General features: G+C 40.8%; 1 protein-coding gene across 26 annotated transcripts in view; it reads left to right on the top strand.

The window, feature by feature from the left end:
* The window catches only part of PTPRD (protein tyrosine phosphatase receptor type D), a 1,176,641-nt gene that overhangs the window by 1,012,199 nt on the left and 146,113 nt on the right, over positions 1-18,329 (top strand). For 17 of the 26 annotated variants that reach the window (XM_082204501.1, XM_082204490.1, XM_082204492.1 and 14 more), the window contains 6 exons: positions 755-1,024; positions 1,382-1,963; positions 8,247-8,380; positions 9,889-10,033; positions 13,010-13,315; positions 14,130-14,323. In XM_082204501.1, coding sequence (XP_082060627.1) covers positions 755-1,024; positions 1,382-1,963; positions 8,247-8,380; positions 9,889-10,033; positions 13,010-13,315; positions 14,130-14,323 — 1,631 coding nt within the window. The remainder of the gene's footprint in view (positions 1-754; positions 1,025-1,381; positions 1,964-8,246; positions 8,381-9,888; positions 10,034-13,009; positions 13,316-14,129; positions 14,324-18,329) is intronic. The other 9 variants (XM_082204504.1, XM_082204503.1, XM_082204502.1 and 6 more) reach the window with 3 other exon arrangements.

Raw genomic sequence — 18,329 nt, 5'->3', positions numbered from 1 at the left:
TTTTAATTGTTTTTGTTTCCCTATACAAATTCTCTCTCTCCTATCATTCCTCCCTATGCATGATTCCCTATAGACTCTTGTCATTTGCTTGCCTGCATGACCAAAACCAGTACTCATACTGGCTTTGCCTTGTTTCTTCTCCTGTGACTATATATATATCTATATATATCCCATGTCTGTTTCAGTGTTAGTGTGAGGTCTTGAGGCTGCATCCACTTTTTGAGTCTGACAGCAAATCAGAATTGCATTTTTCCGTGTACCGTAGGTGATGTGTTTCAGGGCTGTGATGTGACAATGTGTTGCAGCACATTTCTTCACATCAGCTGGAAGTGTGCAGCGTTGAAGTTGGTTTTGATACTCAACTCAAGCATGCTGTCGACTCTCCAGTTTTCTTCTGTGCATATATATGTATACATATGCATACAGAATATACATGCATATATATGTGTGTGTATGTGTGTGTATCTTTTGCATGGTGTTTGGTGTACTGTTAGTATATAGTTAGTTAATTGTGAGGCCCTACTAGGTCTGGGGTGGGGGGAAGCGTTGTATGAATGTGGTTAAAGATATTGATGAATAAATGTAGACAAATATGTACAGACAATATACCTGTCTGGTCTATATTTTATTTTCGGCAAATAAAAGTAGCAATTAATCGTTGAAAGTGTATCTATAAATGCATGTAATCTTGTGTGCAAGATCTATGTTCCCCATGTTTGTATGGGTTATTAGCTTTATGTGTGTTTTATTCCAGTTCGTCGGGTCCCACCAAGGTTCTCGATCCCACCCACCAACCATGAAATTATGCCCGGAGGGAGTGTTAACATCACCTGTGTTGCTGTGGGGTCTCCAATGCCATATGTGAAATGGATGCTGGGAGCAGAAGATCTTACCCCGGAAGATGACATGCCAATAGGAAGGAATGTCCTGGAGCTTAATGACGTCAGGCAATCTGCAAATTACACTTGTGTTGCCATGTCTACTCTTGGTGTTATAGAAGCAATAGCACAGATAACTGTCAAAGGTAAGGGGCATACAATCTGCTTCAAAAACAACAACAACAGATAAATCTTTACCATGGCAACACAAATTTTCTGCATATGAACCAAAAGTCTCCAAGCCTCTGATGCTGCTTCTCATTTTAGAGCAACGTCAATTTTCTCCTTTGCAAATGTTTAGTTAAATTATTGTCGCAACAAAATGCTTTCCCCATAATATTTTGTTTTTGTTTTCGACAGTACTTGAATAAAACAGCGTTCTGTTTTGAATTGTATGTGTCCCTTCACCAAATCGCATTGCTATACTTTTTTAAAAAAACTAGTCATGGTGCTGTGGTGTAATTTCCTGCCAATTGAATAAATTGTCTTTTATTTTCTTGCAGCCTTACCCAAACCTCCAGGAACTCCTGTTGTAACAGAAAGCACAGCAACAAGCATTACTTTGACTTGGGATTCTGGAAACCCCGAGCCAGTGTCTTATTACATAATCCAACATAAACCTAAAAACTCTGAGGAACTCTATAAGGAAATTGATGGAGTCGCCACAACTCGATACAGCGTCGCCGGTTTGAGTCCTTATTCCGAGTATGAGTTCAGAGTTGTTGCTGTCAACAACATTGGGCGGGGGCCACCCAGTGAACCGGTTTCAACGCGGACCTCGGAGCAAGCACCGTCTAGTGCACCACGCAATGTACAAGCCCGTATGTTGAGCTCAACCACAATACTGGTGCAGTGGGAAGAACCCGAGGAACCCAACGGACAAATACAAGGCTACAGAGTTTATTACACCATGGACCCCTCCCAACATGTCAACAGCTGGTTGAAACACAATGTGGCCGACAGCCATATAACCACCATTGGGAATCTAATACCACAGAAAACTTACTCTGTGAAAGTTCTTGCTTTTACCTCCGTTGGTGATGGGCCTCTTTCTAGTGACATTCAAGTCATCACTCAGACAGGAGGTAAGAGGAAAACTCTAGAAAGTTCTCAGCGGTACGGCTGGGGTGGGAGGGTTGGTATCTGACTTTTCTAAGCAATAAAGTCAAAGTTAAATATAGATAAACCCAGTCAAGGTGTTTAAAAAGCATATTCTAAATCCAGATGGCTAAGCTGTGGGTTGGATTGGGGATCTATGTCTTTTGACTTTACCATGAAGTTTATTCAGTAATGAATAGTTTTGACATTTTTGTGTATTGTACTCACCTTTAACAGTTCATATGCCATGAACAGCCTCTCTGAAACTTTGTTTGTTTGCTGTTTCCATTGGCATGTTAATCACGTAGTTATATATTGTTGAAATTTTCTCAAGTTCCTTCAGAAGCTCCATTTCCATATTCTGCTTTTGTAATGATAAATGACCTCACAGGACAAATATTTAATGAAAAATGAAAGTTCCGCACTGAATATAACTTCCTTGGAATATAACGTCCCTGCCCTGTTAAAATAAAAATAAAAATTGAAAAACTACTTGAAATCCAGCACATCCTACTTATGTACTCATGCGTGTCAGGGATATATATATATATATATATATATATATATATATATGAAGAGCCACCATCTTATGTGATCTCCTGTTCCTACGCAACTGCCGAGACAACAACTTAACTCCCACATGCTTCCAACTTAAATTCCACTCTAAAACCCCAGCTACCGAAAGGATCCTGAAACGAACTGAACTATCCCTAATCAGAAACGAAATACATAAGAAAAGATACCTACTAAACCAAACCAACAAAGATCTGCTCACTCTTCACCTCAAACTATGTAACAAAATCCACCCTGCACTCTGGGACAAATGCAAACAACTAGCCGTCTGGAGAGCTGAAACTGAGACCTCACATAAGACAGACAGACACACCAACAAACTCTACAAACTAGAGAAACGCCAGAAGCCCAGCCACCCTCCACAACAACCCATGAAACAAACAGTACATAACATATCAGACAGGATCCTCACCCCAACTGAAACCAAAGTACTCTCCTAAGGTTTCAACTTTGCAGTCGCCCCGAGACGCATCCCCACGGAAAACATCATATGCGGAGTCGAAGCTAGCCTGACCAAAATCGACCCAGATGAAGCCAATAAAATCAGACTTGAAGTCACCAACATCCTCTGCTCCAGCAAACCACCCAGAAGCAATTTACACAAAGAAGAACAGAAAGCACTCACCAACCTGAGGAAAGACAACAACATAATCATTCTCCCAGCAGACAAAGGCAACGCCACTGTTGTGATGAACACATCGGACTACCAAGCAAAACTATCAAATCTACTCCAAGACCCTACCTACCAACCTATAAAAACAGATCCCACCACCTATCTGGAAAAAACCACCAAATCCAAAATAAAAGCCTCTCCTATCAGTGAAGAAATCCAGCTAAGAATCATCCCCAGAGAAAAATCATCCAGATGCCCCAAACTCTACGGTCTCCCCAAGATACACAAAGAAGGAACACCACTCAGACCAATAGTCAGCTCCATAGGCTCACCTCTACAAAATCTCGCTAAATTTCTCGCTAAGCAACTTCAGCCCTATGCAGAATCCATCGCTTCACACGTTACTAACTCCTTCCAGTTCATAGAAACAATAAGGAAACAATACCTACATCCCGATGACCTACTTGTGAGCTTCGATGTTGTATCTCTCTTCACTCAAGTGCCCATTAATGAAGCCTTGACAGCCATTCAAAACAAATACAACCCCCCCAAATACATCCTGGACCTGACCAACCACTGCCTAACCAACACGTACTTCATCCACAATGGACAAAGATACAAACAGATAGAAGGAGCACCTATGGGATCACCCCTCTCACCGGTCATCGCAAATTTGTACATGGAACACTTTGAAACCAATGCTTTAGACAAGTCAGAACACAAACCCAAACTTTGGCTCAGATATGTTGACGACACCTTTGTAATTTGGCCACACGGGAAAGAAAAACTAGATAGCTTCCTCACACATCTCAACAGCCTACACCCCAAAATACAATTCACTATGGAAATAGAAGACAACAACCAACTCCCCTTTCTTGACGTCCTAATCTACAAAAAACCTGATGGCTCCCTAGGACACACTATCTACCGGAAAAAAACACACACCAACCGCTACTTACATGCACAATCACACCACCACCCTGCACAAATAAACTCCGTAGCCAAGACTCTCATCTCCAGAACCAAACACCTGGCTGACAAAGACCACTTGACAACTGAGTTACAGAATCTCTCAAATGTGTTAATCGCCAATGGATACCAGAAAAACAGGGTTACTAAGCTAATCCAAAAAGAAACACCCCCCAAAAACCAAGACACAGAAGAAAACAATGGCATGGCCCTCCTTCCTTATATCAAGGGCACTACAGACAAAATCAGCAATATCCTCCATAAACACAATATCAAAACAGCCTTCTGCACCAACCAAAAAATAGCCAATATCCTCAGAAACCCAAAAGACAAAATCCAGCTGGAAAACCAAGGGGTCTATGAAATACCCTGCAAAGTCTGCCCAGCCACGTACATTGGACAAACAAACAGACGAATAAATGCACGTATCGCAGAACACAAGAATGCCGTCAAAAAAGAAGAAAAAACTTCCTCTCTTTTCCAACACATGAAAGAAACAGGACACGAAATTAATTTTGCAGATTCCAAATTGCTCTTTAATATGGAACATCACCACAAGAGAATAATCATGGAAGCCATCGAGATAGAGAAACACCCTCACAACATGAACAAGCGTGACGACACGTCCCGCCTGCCAGACATCTGGAAATTAGCCCTCCCCACAAAAACCGACACCAGAACCAGAGGCACACAGAACGCCGTCACCAATCAACCACACCAGACCCAAACCCAGACCCTCTCCACAGACATATTACAGACTCCATCCAGTAGCCAAACTATAGTGGCACCTCCGGATGCTGCACCCCCCTGCAATCCCTACACAGATCTGGCTGGCACAAGGCACAAAACCACAGCTCGCCCCTATACACGAAGCCAAGCCAAAGCACAACTAAATGCAGCACAGCCATCTTCTCAGAAAAACTCTTCACAAGCTCAAGAGGTCAAGACACGAAAGCTTTAGCAACTAATCTACACTTAATGACCCACCCAGTGGTATTCAGAATATCACTCATGAAATCACCCAAGATATCCCTCAAGTAATTAAGGAACAAAAGAAGAAAAGGCACACTAATCTAGGAACTTCCTCTCTGCCCAGAACGTTGGAGGCTATACACCACACCCCTCAACAGTATTTATAGGAACTCAAACACCAGACTCTGCTCTGTTCCAGTAACAAGAAGCCGAAAGCACCAGCCTGAAGATGACGAGTGAGACCTCGTCGAAACGTCGCACAGACACCCCGACTCTTACACGGGAAGACACCCGAAGACACCAAAACCTGCATATATATATATATATATATAATGCCCTGCCCTTACTGCCTGTCCAGTACAATCACAGCTCTCATGGGGAGACTAAACAAATTAAAAACATTTTTTTTAAAGCAGCACATGAATCAAGTTTATAATAACAAAGTTATTATGGATAATAACTTTGTCAAGACCTCAGTACCCTTCATGGTTGATTCAGTATTTGAATCTCCCTTTTTACCAGCAGAGTCCAGCACTGCATACTAGTCCTTGCAAAGTAACTGTTGATACACTGATATTTTGATTGTAAGCTATACAGAAATATAATTAGGGCTTAAAAAAAAATCCTTAACTTGGAGAGCACAGTTACACTTTTGACTCAACACCACTACATCATGAAAACCCCAAGAGGGTGTCCCCTAGCCACAGCCTTTAATTCAAACAGGAATCAGGCTTTCTAACTCCGAGTGAGTTAGGAAGGGGGGGCCATACTCACTTGGCATCTGGCACAGAGCCCCTTCCTTGCCTTAATGGTCCATACTTATAGGGACATAAGTATAAGTATAAGCTAGCTGTCTATTTCCAGGAATTGAATCAGTGCTGAATCCTGGAATTGGAAGCAGGCTCCAGCATACAGCCTAACTGCTCCCCAAACTCATAACAATACATTCCCTTCAAAGCTTCCATTTCAGCTCCAGCCAGGGTGACCCATGGTCAGGAATAATTATTATTATTGTTGTTGGGTTATATATATACATATATATAAATATAAAGGTAAAGGTAAAGGTACCCCTGCCCGAACGGGCCAGTCTTGACAGACTCTGGGGTTTGTGCGCCCATCTCACATCTATTGGCCGGGGGCCAGCGCTGTCCGAAGACACTTCCGGGTCACGTGGCCAGCGTGACATCGCTGCTCTGGCGAGCCAGAGCCGCACACGGAATGCCGTTTACCTTCCCGCTGGTAAGCGGTACCTATTTATCTACTTGCCCCCGGGGGTGCTTTCGAACTGCTAGGTGGGCAGGCGCTGGGACCGAGCAGCGGGAGCGCACCCCGCCGCGGGGATTCGAACCGCCGACCTTTCGATCGGCAAGCCCTAGGCGCTGAGGCTTTAGCCCACAGCGCCACCCGCGTCCCCCCATATATAAATATATATATATATATATATATATATATAGAGAGAGAGAGAGAGAGAGAGAGCGCTTTTCACCATATAGGTCTCAAAGTGGTTTACAACAATGAAATATACCATATACAACATTTAAAACATTAAATAAACCTCCAAAACAATTTAAGGTGAAAAAAGCAATCACAAAAGAATAAAAAGTCGAAGGGGAAAGAACAGGGCACTGAAGGAGTTGCAAGGAGTTCCTCATCCCTACATAAACATAAAATAGGTATTGGATTCAGATAAGAAATTATGGGTAGATTGAAGTTAAAATCTACAAAATCTACACTTAAACTAGTAATGCAGAGCCATTAGGAGAGAGTTTTGCAAACAAAAAAAAAGTATGCCAAATAAAAGGGCCGTTCTTTAGGGCAGGCATAGGCAAACTCTGCCCTCCAGGTGTTTTGAGACTACAGTTCCCATCACCCCTGACCACTGGTCTTGTTAGCTAGGGATGATGGGAGTTGTAGTCCCAAAACATCTGGAGGACCAAGTTTGCCTATGCCTGCTCTAGTGCCCATCAGCACACAAAGCAAATATGGAAAAAGCAACCCCATGTTTGTTCATGGGGCAGGGGAGGGAGTAACTGGATCCTCTTTCCTCAATGATAGTCTTCTTTGTGACCAAGAACCTAGACCATGTGGGGGACTCTGTGGTCTAAATCATTGAGCCATAGGGCTTGCTGATTGGAAGGTCGGCGGTTCGAATCCCCGCAACGGGGTGAGCTCCTGTTGCTCGGTCCTAGCTCCTGACAACCTAGCAATTTGAAAGCACGTCAAAGTGCAAGTAGATAAATAGGTACCGCTCCAGTGGGAAAGTAAATGGTTTCTGTATGCTGCTCTGGTTTCGCCAGAAGTGGCTTAGTCATGCTGGCCACATGACCCGGAAAAACTGTCTGCGGACAAACGCCAGCTCCCTTGGCCAGTAAAGAGAGATGAGCGCTGCAACCCCAGAGTCGTTCGCAACTGGACTTGACTGTCAGGGGTCCTTTACCTTTACCTTTTTTACCTATTTACTGAACTCCTTTCATATCACAAACTTTTAAAGAGACTGTCTGCTTCCTGAGATTGTGATTGAAATAGCCCATAGGATTTTGTTGTGCTTTACAGCGTTAGAGAGAAGCAGGGTTTTCCCTCTTCCCCCTAGCATAGTATCTAACAGTCATGTTTTCTCCTATCAGTGTCTAAGCAGTAAGCACAAACCTGCATTTACCTTTAGTCAAGAAACAGGCAGGCTCAGGGGATGGTTTATCTGGCTAGGACACAGAGAAGTTCATATTATTCCTGTTTGCCATGTATATAGAGTACTGTCATAACTCGAGTGGCTCTGCTGGATCAAAGCAATGTGCAGAAACATTTTGTCTGGTAAACAGTATGTTGACAGTGTAAAGAAAGGCTGCTCAAGCAACAGTATTAACTGCAATAAAGAACAGGACTATCTGGGTGATTAATTCCCAGCTGAGCAAACAGCGGAACAGAAAGTGACATGTTTGGAATGCATGTTTTGGAATGCTCTTGGGAAGGTGACGCTACTGGAAATGAAACCTGGCTGCTTCCATTAGTGGGTCTTCAATAGAAACCTAAACCTGGAAGCGGTGGTCTGCATGGAGTATATAACTGCAGGAAACAACTCTTAATTTTCCCCACTGCCCCCAGTAAATGTACTTACTGAATGTTGATATTGTGTCCTCCTGCATCAGTCCCAGGGCAGCCATTGAACTTCAAAGCTGAACCAGAATCCGAAACAAGCATACTCCTTTCTTGGACCCCTCCACGGTCTGACACAATCTCCAACTATGATCTTGTTTACAAAGATGGAGAGCATGGAGAAGAGGTAAGTGAACTAGCTTTATGCCTTTGAAACACAATCTACAGGCCTTGAAAGTTGATAGACAGGTAGTCAGCCTCGTGTTAGTTGAAGGTTACCCAGTTGCTTGTTTAGTCAGAAGTACACCCCATTCAATGCACATGGGATTGCAGCCTGAATTATCTTTTCTACAACCCTAAATGTGCTCTGATTCCAAATGTTCAAATTTATAATGTAAGGAGTAAAGACAGTGTCATGCAAACTGTTCTGTTTGTCTAACGGTAGCCCCTTCAAAAATCTTAACTATGGTTTGTCTAACTAAACTCTCTGCTGTAATTCCAAGACTATGCTTCCATAAGTGGCCATCTTGATTTCTGTAACAAATACAATGGAACCCTGGTTTTTGAATGTAATCCATTCCAGAAGACCGGTCGTCTTCCAATATGTTCAAAAGCTGAGGAACAATGGGTGGTTGGCAAAATCCATTGAGAAAAAAAGAAAAACACGCAGTGGAAGCCATCCGACTTCCGAGATGCCTTTGAAAACGGAAGCAATTACTTCCAGGTTTTCAGCTTCCAACTTCCAAAATGTTCAGCTTCCAAGATTTTCGAAAACCGAGATTCCACTGTACAAGTATAACTGTACAGATGCATATTTTACTGTTGGCTTTGAAACAGAAGTAAGATATTGGTAAAATAGTTTTTTTTCCTTTTCTTTTCTGACGTCCTCTAGCCTCCATGGACTGATTGCTTAGATGGGTGGGGCAATCTCTTTGTAGATTGCATTGAATTCAGGGTAGCGTACAAAAGCAATATGTTCATTGGCCCACATGGTTTGATTTCCAGACTGTGCAGGCAGAAGAAGCCTTTTCCTTTGCACCAATCAACTCCATTTGTGAGCTCCAATTGGGAGCTGATTCCAGAGGCTTGTATTTGGCACAGAATTTAATTCCAGCCCCAAATACAAACCCCAGTGGCAGTAGGAGTCGGCTCTGGTTGGTAGCCTCCGAGTGGAGCCAATTTGAGTGGTAGTTCTTCTTGCACCAAATTTAATAGGCACAAAATGCAAGCCCTGTGTGCAAAGGAATAATAGGGAGCACACTTTAGGGCTCCTGATTCTTCCTTTGCAGTTGGCTGCTTTACCCAGCCCATATCTGATGGCATATGATGTCAGGTATAGGTTAGGTGGGTGTGCCTGCTAAACAAACATGTCTACAGGCCAAATGAGAATCACTACTTTAGCATGCGAAGCAGAGATTCCCTGTGCCTGATGTAGATCAGCCAGCTTCACATGGAGAGGCACCAACCACTTACCAGTAAGGTACCATTCTGGAAAGTTAGGATTTAGTGTAATGAAGCTATTCCACATGCAATGGCTTGTGCCTGGAGCTGGAACCACACTGTGATGGCAGTGGTTGTGACCTGCTCCTTACGTTGGAATAGAAGTTTTGAGATTGAGTGTTAGAAATTCTTTAGAAGCAAAGACCCAAAGATCTAGATTTAAATTCATTCCCCCCTTTCCGACTTCCCCTTTAGCAGCGGATTTCCATTGATCCAGCTACAACTTACCACTTGCAAGGTCTAAAACCAAATAGTTTGTATTACTTCCGTCTGTCTGCACGCTCTCCACAAGGCCTCGGTGCTTCAACGGCAGAAATATCAGCTAGAACAATGCAGTCAAGTAGGTGTCTTTCTTTGATTACTTCATTTCTCTTCTTTATACTTGTTGACAAGCTAGTTGGCAAGTGAGTGAAATCCTATTATGTTTCAGTTATGGCTACATTGAGAAAATTTAACTAAAAACACGCAGGTCAATACACTTTGAAGAACTATAAGCATAGCATTTTCTTAGAAGAGTAACATGATACCCCCAACCCCTGTCACGAGACAAAGGGTGCATCCAGACATTGCTTATCATACAGTTATGAATCTGTGCAAGTCTAAGGTTCGCACACCCACCCCTTGACATTCCTCTAGTATAACCGAGGAAATTGAAAGCTTTCGTTTCTGTTTTAAATTATACTATTGAACCAGGTTCAAGGCTCTTTACAGATTGGGTCTAGGATACAGCAAGGATTGCCTAATTCCTTATATCCCTGCTTGATCACCGAGGTTTTCTGGGGAGTCGCCATTAGCGGCCTCCCGTGGCTTGGATGGACAACTCATATTTAGTATTGTGAGCCCAAATTTATGGAGCTGCCTTCCACCTGAGGTCAAAACAGGCTCCCTCCTTCCTGAACTTACAGCAGCTACTGAAGCCTTTTTTCTTCCAGCAAGTCATTTTAACTGAAGCTTAATTATATAAAAATAAAAAAAATTCCTTCCTGTAGCACCTTAAAGACCAACTAAGTTAGTTCTTGGTATAAGCTTTCGTGTGCATGCACACTTCTTCAGATGCACACTTCGTGTATCTGAAGAAGTGTGCATGCACATGAAAGCTTATACCAAGAACTAACTTAGTTGGTCTTTAAGGTGCTACAGGAAGGAATTTTTTTTATTTTGACTATGGCAGACCAACACGGCTACCCATCTGTAACTTAATTTTATAGTTTTAGCTGATTTCTTATTTTTATTTTGCACTGTATCTTTATAAAACAGTTAGCGACTATTGTAGTTAAGGGGTATATAAAACTGTTTAAATAAATAAATAACATTCAACCGACGTTTTGTGTTGTGCCTAAATCCTAAACTGTGGTTGAGCATAAGTAAGCTCTGTTGAAGCAAGCCAGCCTCAGGCCAAGCGTGATCAAGCTGGCTTGTTTCATCGAAACAACTGTTACGATTAAGCACAGCTTTCGGACAAAATTGCAAGCAGCAGTTAATCAAAAATAGAAACAAAAGTTTCTCATCTCCCTGTGGCCACACAGAAGTGGGAGGGGAAACGCTTGCCAAGGCTTCTTCCCATACTGTAACCATGGTCGATAGTGAAATCTAGACACAGCCAGTATGTTTTTGGAATCCTCAGAAGCAACTGAGACAAACAAAGGTGGATCGCTCATCTTTCGCTTTGAGTTTTAAAAGTTTTAAAATATGTTTAGGAAATGTATTTTTTTTAGGTCTCAGAGGGAGAAATTACAGGAAAATAAAAATCTTTTCTGTGTTGCTACCTGGGAAAGAGATGCAAAAAGGACTTGAGGAGACAGGCTGAGATCAGTGGGACTTCTAAGTAATGCATGTGAAAGAGGTCAAGGTTCCCAATTTCCCCAAATATTTCAAATATAAAACTGGATTTTTTAAAAGTAATTTCTGTGTATACAACTGGAGGAAAATCTATTATTATTATTATTATTATTATTATTATTATTATTATTATTATTATTATTATTTGGATAGGATTTGTACCCCAAAGAGATGAACGCGTTAAGATTTTGATGACATTTGCTTCTAAACTACTGTGGACATGCATTTTGGTTCTATTTCGAATGAATTTAACTTTTGGTTAAGTAAAGCAAATCATAAGATTTCATTAGAAATCTCCACACTGGTTTTGCTAAGGCAAACTTCTATATTAGCTGTTCGTGTATTGTGTGTGGCGGTGGGTTGGTGTTAGTTTGTATGTATTATGAAATCGCTGGTAGACTTTAATTCTTTGCTAGCCGAGGTTTCTCCAAGAGGAGCTAAAATATAAAAGAGAGACTGGACCTAGGGTAAGTACAAGTTGCAGTCAGAATCATCAGCCCTGTCACTTTTCCATGGTAGGTAAATCTTTGTCTCAGATTGGCATAATCCCCTTATTGATTCTGCATGTTTTACAGTGTTTTGGCTACAATTGATGTTTGAAATAAATACTTTTGATTTGAACCTTAATTGTAGTACACTTGTTCCAGGCCACTGCAGTCGTAAAAAAAGAAAAGATAAAGAAAAGTGGACGGGGTGGGGGAGAGAAACCTAGTGGTGTGTGATGGTTTTTATTTTATGTCTTTTAGATGTGTTTGAGTTTCGAAATAGTTCTGATTCTTTTCTTCATGGCACTTCATATATATATATATATATATATATATATATATAGATATATAGATATATAGATATATAGATATATGATATAGATATCAATCGATCTATAAAACATAGTCTATAAAAGACTGGTGATGATAGATAGATAGATAGATAGATAGATAGATAGATAGATAGATAGATAGATGATAGATAGATAGATGATATAATGATCTATTTATCTATCTATCATCTATCTATCTAAAACATAGTGTATAATAGACTGGCTATTTTGTCAGACATGCCAAAATAATTTTTTTTTTAAAAAAACAACTTAAAAATAACAAATCAACCAGCAAGCATACAATATAAAAACTTAGGTAGTAGACACATAGAAGTATCATGTTTGATGTTTTTATTTCAAGAAGAATTTTTAATCACAGGTAGGTAACAATATATTGAGGCTCATTTTCATGTATTTCCCCCTACATCCCTTTCCACCTTTTAGTTCATTCATTTTCAGTTGGTTCACTTTTAATAAGCCAAGGCTCATAAGATTATCTAAAGTTTCTGTTTTTAAGTTTGCGATTTTTATTTGCCCTTGGTTTTTCCCTTCGTTATTTATTTTCTTTTTTCTTTTCCTTTTGTTCATTTTTTTCCTTTTCCTTCAACCACTTCTGTTCTTTCACACTCAAATCCTCCTTTAACCCACTACTGAAATTAGAGCCATCAGCTCCTCCTCAAGACATTAGTTGCAAGAGCCCCAGCTCCACTAGTATTTTGGTAAGTTGGCAGCCTCCGCCAGTGGAAAAACAGAACGGAATTATCACTTCCTACTCCATCAAGTACACTGGAATTGATGGAGAAGATGACAAGCCCCACGAAATTTTGGGAATTGCTCCGGACACGTCACAGTACCTTTTGGAACAGTTGGAAAAATGGACTGAATATCGGATTTCTGTGACAGCCCACACTGATGTTGGACCTGGCCCAGAGAGTGAATCTGTGTTGATCCGAACAGATGAAGATGGTATGTTTCATCCAACACGTCAGTTTGACTCTCTCTCAATCTGCTGTCTTTGTGTGGTCTAAGATTATTCCGTTTCCCCCCCTCTGCTCATCTTTTTTGACCCCTGATGAGTTTTACAAAATATTTTAAACACAAATGCTTGCATTTGCATTTGTTTTGTTTTTGCTTCGAAATATATGCGCAGAAGAATCACACTTTAAAGTTTTGCCCCTTGTAAGCGTGTATATTTTTCTTCTATTTGAAGATTCGCCCCTCCTTTTCTTTCTTACTTTTTCGCTCTTCTGATTTTAACTCTTTCTTTAAGAGTACCCTTAAAGCATTTCTCTTTTGGAAAACTGATGCTGCTCCCTTTTTTAAAAAAAAAATATTTTGGATGCTGACTCTCTTTTGTATCTGAACACTGAAGATTGCACCCCTTCCCGTTATCTTTTTTCCCCCTACTTAAAAATAAAAAATCAGAAAACAAGCAACATTTTAAAAGTCTTCTTGGTTTTTATTATTTTGATTACTAAATTACTTCTTTGTACTTCAATGCTTTGAGTCTCAAAGCATCTTCCTTGGCTTTTGTGCGTTTTTACATGTTTTTTCTATTTCTCTAATACTCTTTTTTCTTCCATTTTTGCATCAGTCATGGTTTTTGATCTTTTCACTGAAATGTAGAGCAGATTTGTTGGGTGTTTTCATTTGTATTCTTCGAGGAAGGATTAGTGGGTCTGCGCTTTAAAAAAAAAAGAGAAAGAAAAAGAAAGAAAAAGACACTGGTTGTTTTGGACAAGTACCTGTAATTCTTCTTTTATCCACTGATGTGTTCCAGTTCCTAGTGGTCCTCCTCGCAAAGTCGAGGTAGAGGCTGTCAACTCTACAGCTGTTAAAGTGTTGTGGCGTTCACCAGTGCCCAATAAGCAGCATGGTCAAATCCGAGGGTACCAGGTGCATTATGTGAAAATGGAAAATGGAGAGCCCAGGGGGCAACCCATGCTGAAGGATATCATGTTGGCTGATGCACAGGTAATTAAACATACTCTGTTAATTCACGTAACAAAAAATAATAATGCTGTACAGTGGTACCTCTGGTTACGTACTTAATTCATTCTGGAGGTCCATTCTTAAACTGAAACTCTTCTTAACCTGAAGCACCACTTTAGCTAATGGGGCCTCCCACTGCCGCCGCACTGCCGGAGCACGATTTCTGTTCACAACCTGAAGCAAAGTTCTTAACCTGAAGCACTATTTCTGGGTTAGCGGAGTCTGTAACTTGAAGCGTATGTAACCTGAAGCGTATGTAACTCGAGGTACCACTGTATTTAGTAGTGTAATTATGTCTTCTATTTTGAACTGCAAAATGGAATGCCTCCTTCCTGTTCCAATAGATTATTGCCACAGAGTGCCCTGAATATTTCACAAGCCAACAGTCATTCATAAAATTCATAGAAGCATAGAGTTGGAAGGGACCCTGAGGCAGAGCTGTCAACTTTTCCCTTTTCTTGTGAGGAATCCTATTCAGAATAAGGGAATTTCCCTTAAAAAAAGGGAAACGTTGACAGCTATGTCCTGAGGAGCATTTAATCCAATATGCTGGGGGGAGGTGTTTGTTCGCCCCAGAACATTGGTATCACTTTAACTTACTGCGTTCCATCATACCTCTCCTCCCTTTCGACTGTTGCCCATAGGCTCGCCTTCACCAAAGCGAGGTTTAACGTTTTTCCCTCCAATGTCCTGAGACATAGATTCTCAAAGGGCCAAGCCTCCGCCATGTGCAAATGTGATAAGGAGACGCCGGAGTCGCTTCAGCACATTATGTTCACTTGCCCCTTATTCAATGTGCCACGGGCAAATTTGTTGGGATCAATCATACAGAAACTAGAGGGTACCCCACCAAAATCCCACCTTGCCCAAATCTTGCAGGATAAGGATACCCATACGACCCTGAAAGTGGCTAGGTTCCTGGTCGCTGTCCTTACCCAAAAGCGTTGCCAAGGAGCACCACAAGCTAATTAAGGCGTAGTATGCCATTCCATCTTATAGTATTTTATTGTTATAGTAGTGTTTTAGCGGCTGCTTTTTCCCACGTGCACAAGCTGTTATTTATGTCTTGTTTTTATCTGTATGGGCCTTCGGCCGTAATAAACTATTACTTTACTCCAATATGCAGGAATCAAACCTTTAGCCTTAGTGTTATCAGCCCCATGCTCTAAGCAACTGCACTAGTCAGACCATGTGGATGGCACTGTGGTTTAAACCACTGGGCCTCTTGGGCTTCCTGATCAGAAGGTCAGCAGTTCAAATCCCCGTAACGGGGTGAGCTCCCATTGCTCTGTCCCAGCTCCTGCCAACCTAGCAGTTCGAAAGCATGCCAGTGCAGGTAGATAAATAGATAAATGTGGCAGGAAGGTAAACGGCCTTTCCGTGCGCTCTGGTTTCCGTCACGGTGTCCGTTGTGCCAGAAGCGCTTTAGTCATGCCAGCCACATGACCTGGAAAGCTGTCTGTGGACAAATGCCGGCTCCCTCGGCCCTAAAGCGAGATGAGTGCCACAACCCCAGAGTCGCCTTTGACTGGACTTAACCGTCCAGGGGTCCTTTGCCTTTACTTTTACCTACCTCTGAAACTTTTATTCCTATAAATAAATCACCGTTCTGGATCTGCAGCAATCTGTATGAAGTAGTCAGTCACACTGCAGTGGGGTGAAACCACCATTTCTAAAGATGTGCACCTGAAATGCAAAATTTGAACTTTTAGTCCTGCCTTTGTCTTTCTCTGTTAGGTCATTGGTACTATCAGAAGAGACAGTGCCAGTTCCCCGTTTGGCTGGGATAATAATAATAATAATAATTAATAATAATAATAATAATAATAATAATAATAATAATAATAATAATAATTTTTACTTATATCCCGCCCTCCCCAGCCGAAGCCGGGCTCAGAGCGGCTAACATCAAATGTATAACACATTAACATAAAATCAGACAATCAATTAAAATACATCCTCAAATCAGATCAGGATCAGAATAAAATCCAATCAGATGGCAACCCGCAGATTAGGGTTGGGGACCTTAAATGCTCCCCAGGCCCAACTGTTTGTGCTGAACTTATATGGGCTGGGCCTGTGAGAAAAATTGGGAGGCCACTTTCATGCAAGTTCTTATGAAAGGGGAGAGGGAGTCAGACTGAAGCACGACCAAAAGCCTGGCAGAACAGCTCCGTCTTGCAGGCCCTGCGGAAAGATGTCAAGTCCCTAGTCTCTTGTGACAGAGCATTCCACCAGATTCGAGCCACAGCAAAAAAAAAGCCCTGGCTCTAGTTGAGACCAGCCTAACCTCTCTGTGGCCTGGGACCTTCAGGATGTTTTTATTTGAAGACCGTAAGTTCCCCTGTGGGACATACCAGGAGAGGCGGTCCCGTAGGTACAAGGGTCCTAGGCTGTATAGGGCTTTAAAGGTTAAAACCAGCACCTTAAACCTGATCCTGTACCCCACCGGGATAGCCGCACATAAAGGATTTCCTAGACTGGGAACTATATCTGTTGTGTATTTGATAAGCAAGATCAATTGTGTCTACTTTCCTCTTACTTTACATTCATGTAATATAAGGGGAAATAAGATGTTTCTCAATGTTATGACTATTAGTTAACATTTCATGTATTTTTCTTGTGACTGGCAGGAATTTTCTAACCTGTTTCCAGGAATTGCATCAGTAGGATTTTTATTTTTTAAAAAATCTGGGTCCTGTTGTTGCATTAATTTGTCACTACCTCCATGAGCAAGACCCAACTGAAGTTAAGCATTTTAAGTCCCATTAATTTCAAATCATTTAAGCTAAGCATTTGTTTGGATCAAGTGCAGTATCAGCTAGAGTTTGGTATTATAGGTTTTGAACTCAATTACATACATTAAATATAGAGGAGTGTGGTTTAAATGAAAATTGACCTAGTAACAAGTTATGTCTAGATTTAATATTATTACAGATATTCCTGGTGTGTAGTGAAAGTGTAAAACTGCTTATTTTTTCTCTCACAAATTGTAACAGATAATAGAGAATTTATGTTCTGAGTGAATAGATTTGTTCACATTAAGGAAGCTTCAAAAATATAGGATTTTAATTATCTCTATGTGCTTTATGAGCTTGAAATTCTTGAGTTCATTGTGCTGGTATCATAAAATATGTATCCCACAAAAGTATTCCATTTAAGATTGATTCTGGATGAAAACATGGCAATAGACAATCATAATCATCAGATATTATGCTCTAAACAGTTTAGATGGAAACAATTTGTGATAACTACAGTACATTCAAAGAGGAACTGTAACTTTTTTCCCCTGTGGAGATATAAATCACTTCTATTTTGCTGATGTGTTCCTTAAATGATTTCTGAACGTGGTAGCCCCTTTCCTTATTCTCACCAATGTTTTTAGCACCATTAGAACAAACTATTCCTGCCTTTACTTCATTGTGAATCTGGGCAATGATGTAAAAAAGAAAGAAAAGGGAAGAACAATATGGTCGTGTTGTGTCTTTCTTGAACATATATTTTTTTTTCCTGGGGAGGGAACTATAGTCAGATTCCAATTTTAGATGATAGAAGGAGCAGAGAAAATGTGCTGTTGGTCATAGGGTTTCATTACTGACATGAAGTCTCAAGTACATATAAATTGCCTCTATTAATCTAAACAGGTGCACTGAATTAATTTTGACAAGGTAAAATAGAAATGAAAATGAATATGGCTTAGTAGCATGTGATTAAACAAAATGTAGCCTTTCATTACATCTCAGCAGCTCAAATTAATGCAGTCATGAAACATTACTATGAAATAATAAAAGCACTCCAGACTGGGATCTCTACTTTCCTAGAAGGAGGAGAATCTGTTACTTATTTACAATTTTGGCAACAAGTCGCGCTGCTTTTTTAAGGAGCTAAATTCAGGCTGATTTTTTGCAAGCTAGTTTTTACAATTTTTTTTTCTGTCCTAAGAATAAAGTTGCCTCAGCCCAGGCTACAAATATCTCCTTATCTCTTC

Source organism: Podarcis vaucheri, assembly GCF_965113315.1.
Source record: "Podarcis vaucheri genome assembly, chromosome: 17".
Lineage (NCBI taxonomy): Eukaryota > Metazoa > Chordata > Lepidosauria > Squamata > Lacertidae > Podarcis > Podarcis vaucheri.
The sequence above is the reverse complement of the archived record's forward strand: the minus strand, read 5'-3'. Positions and strand labels throughout refer to the sequence as shown.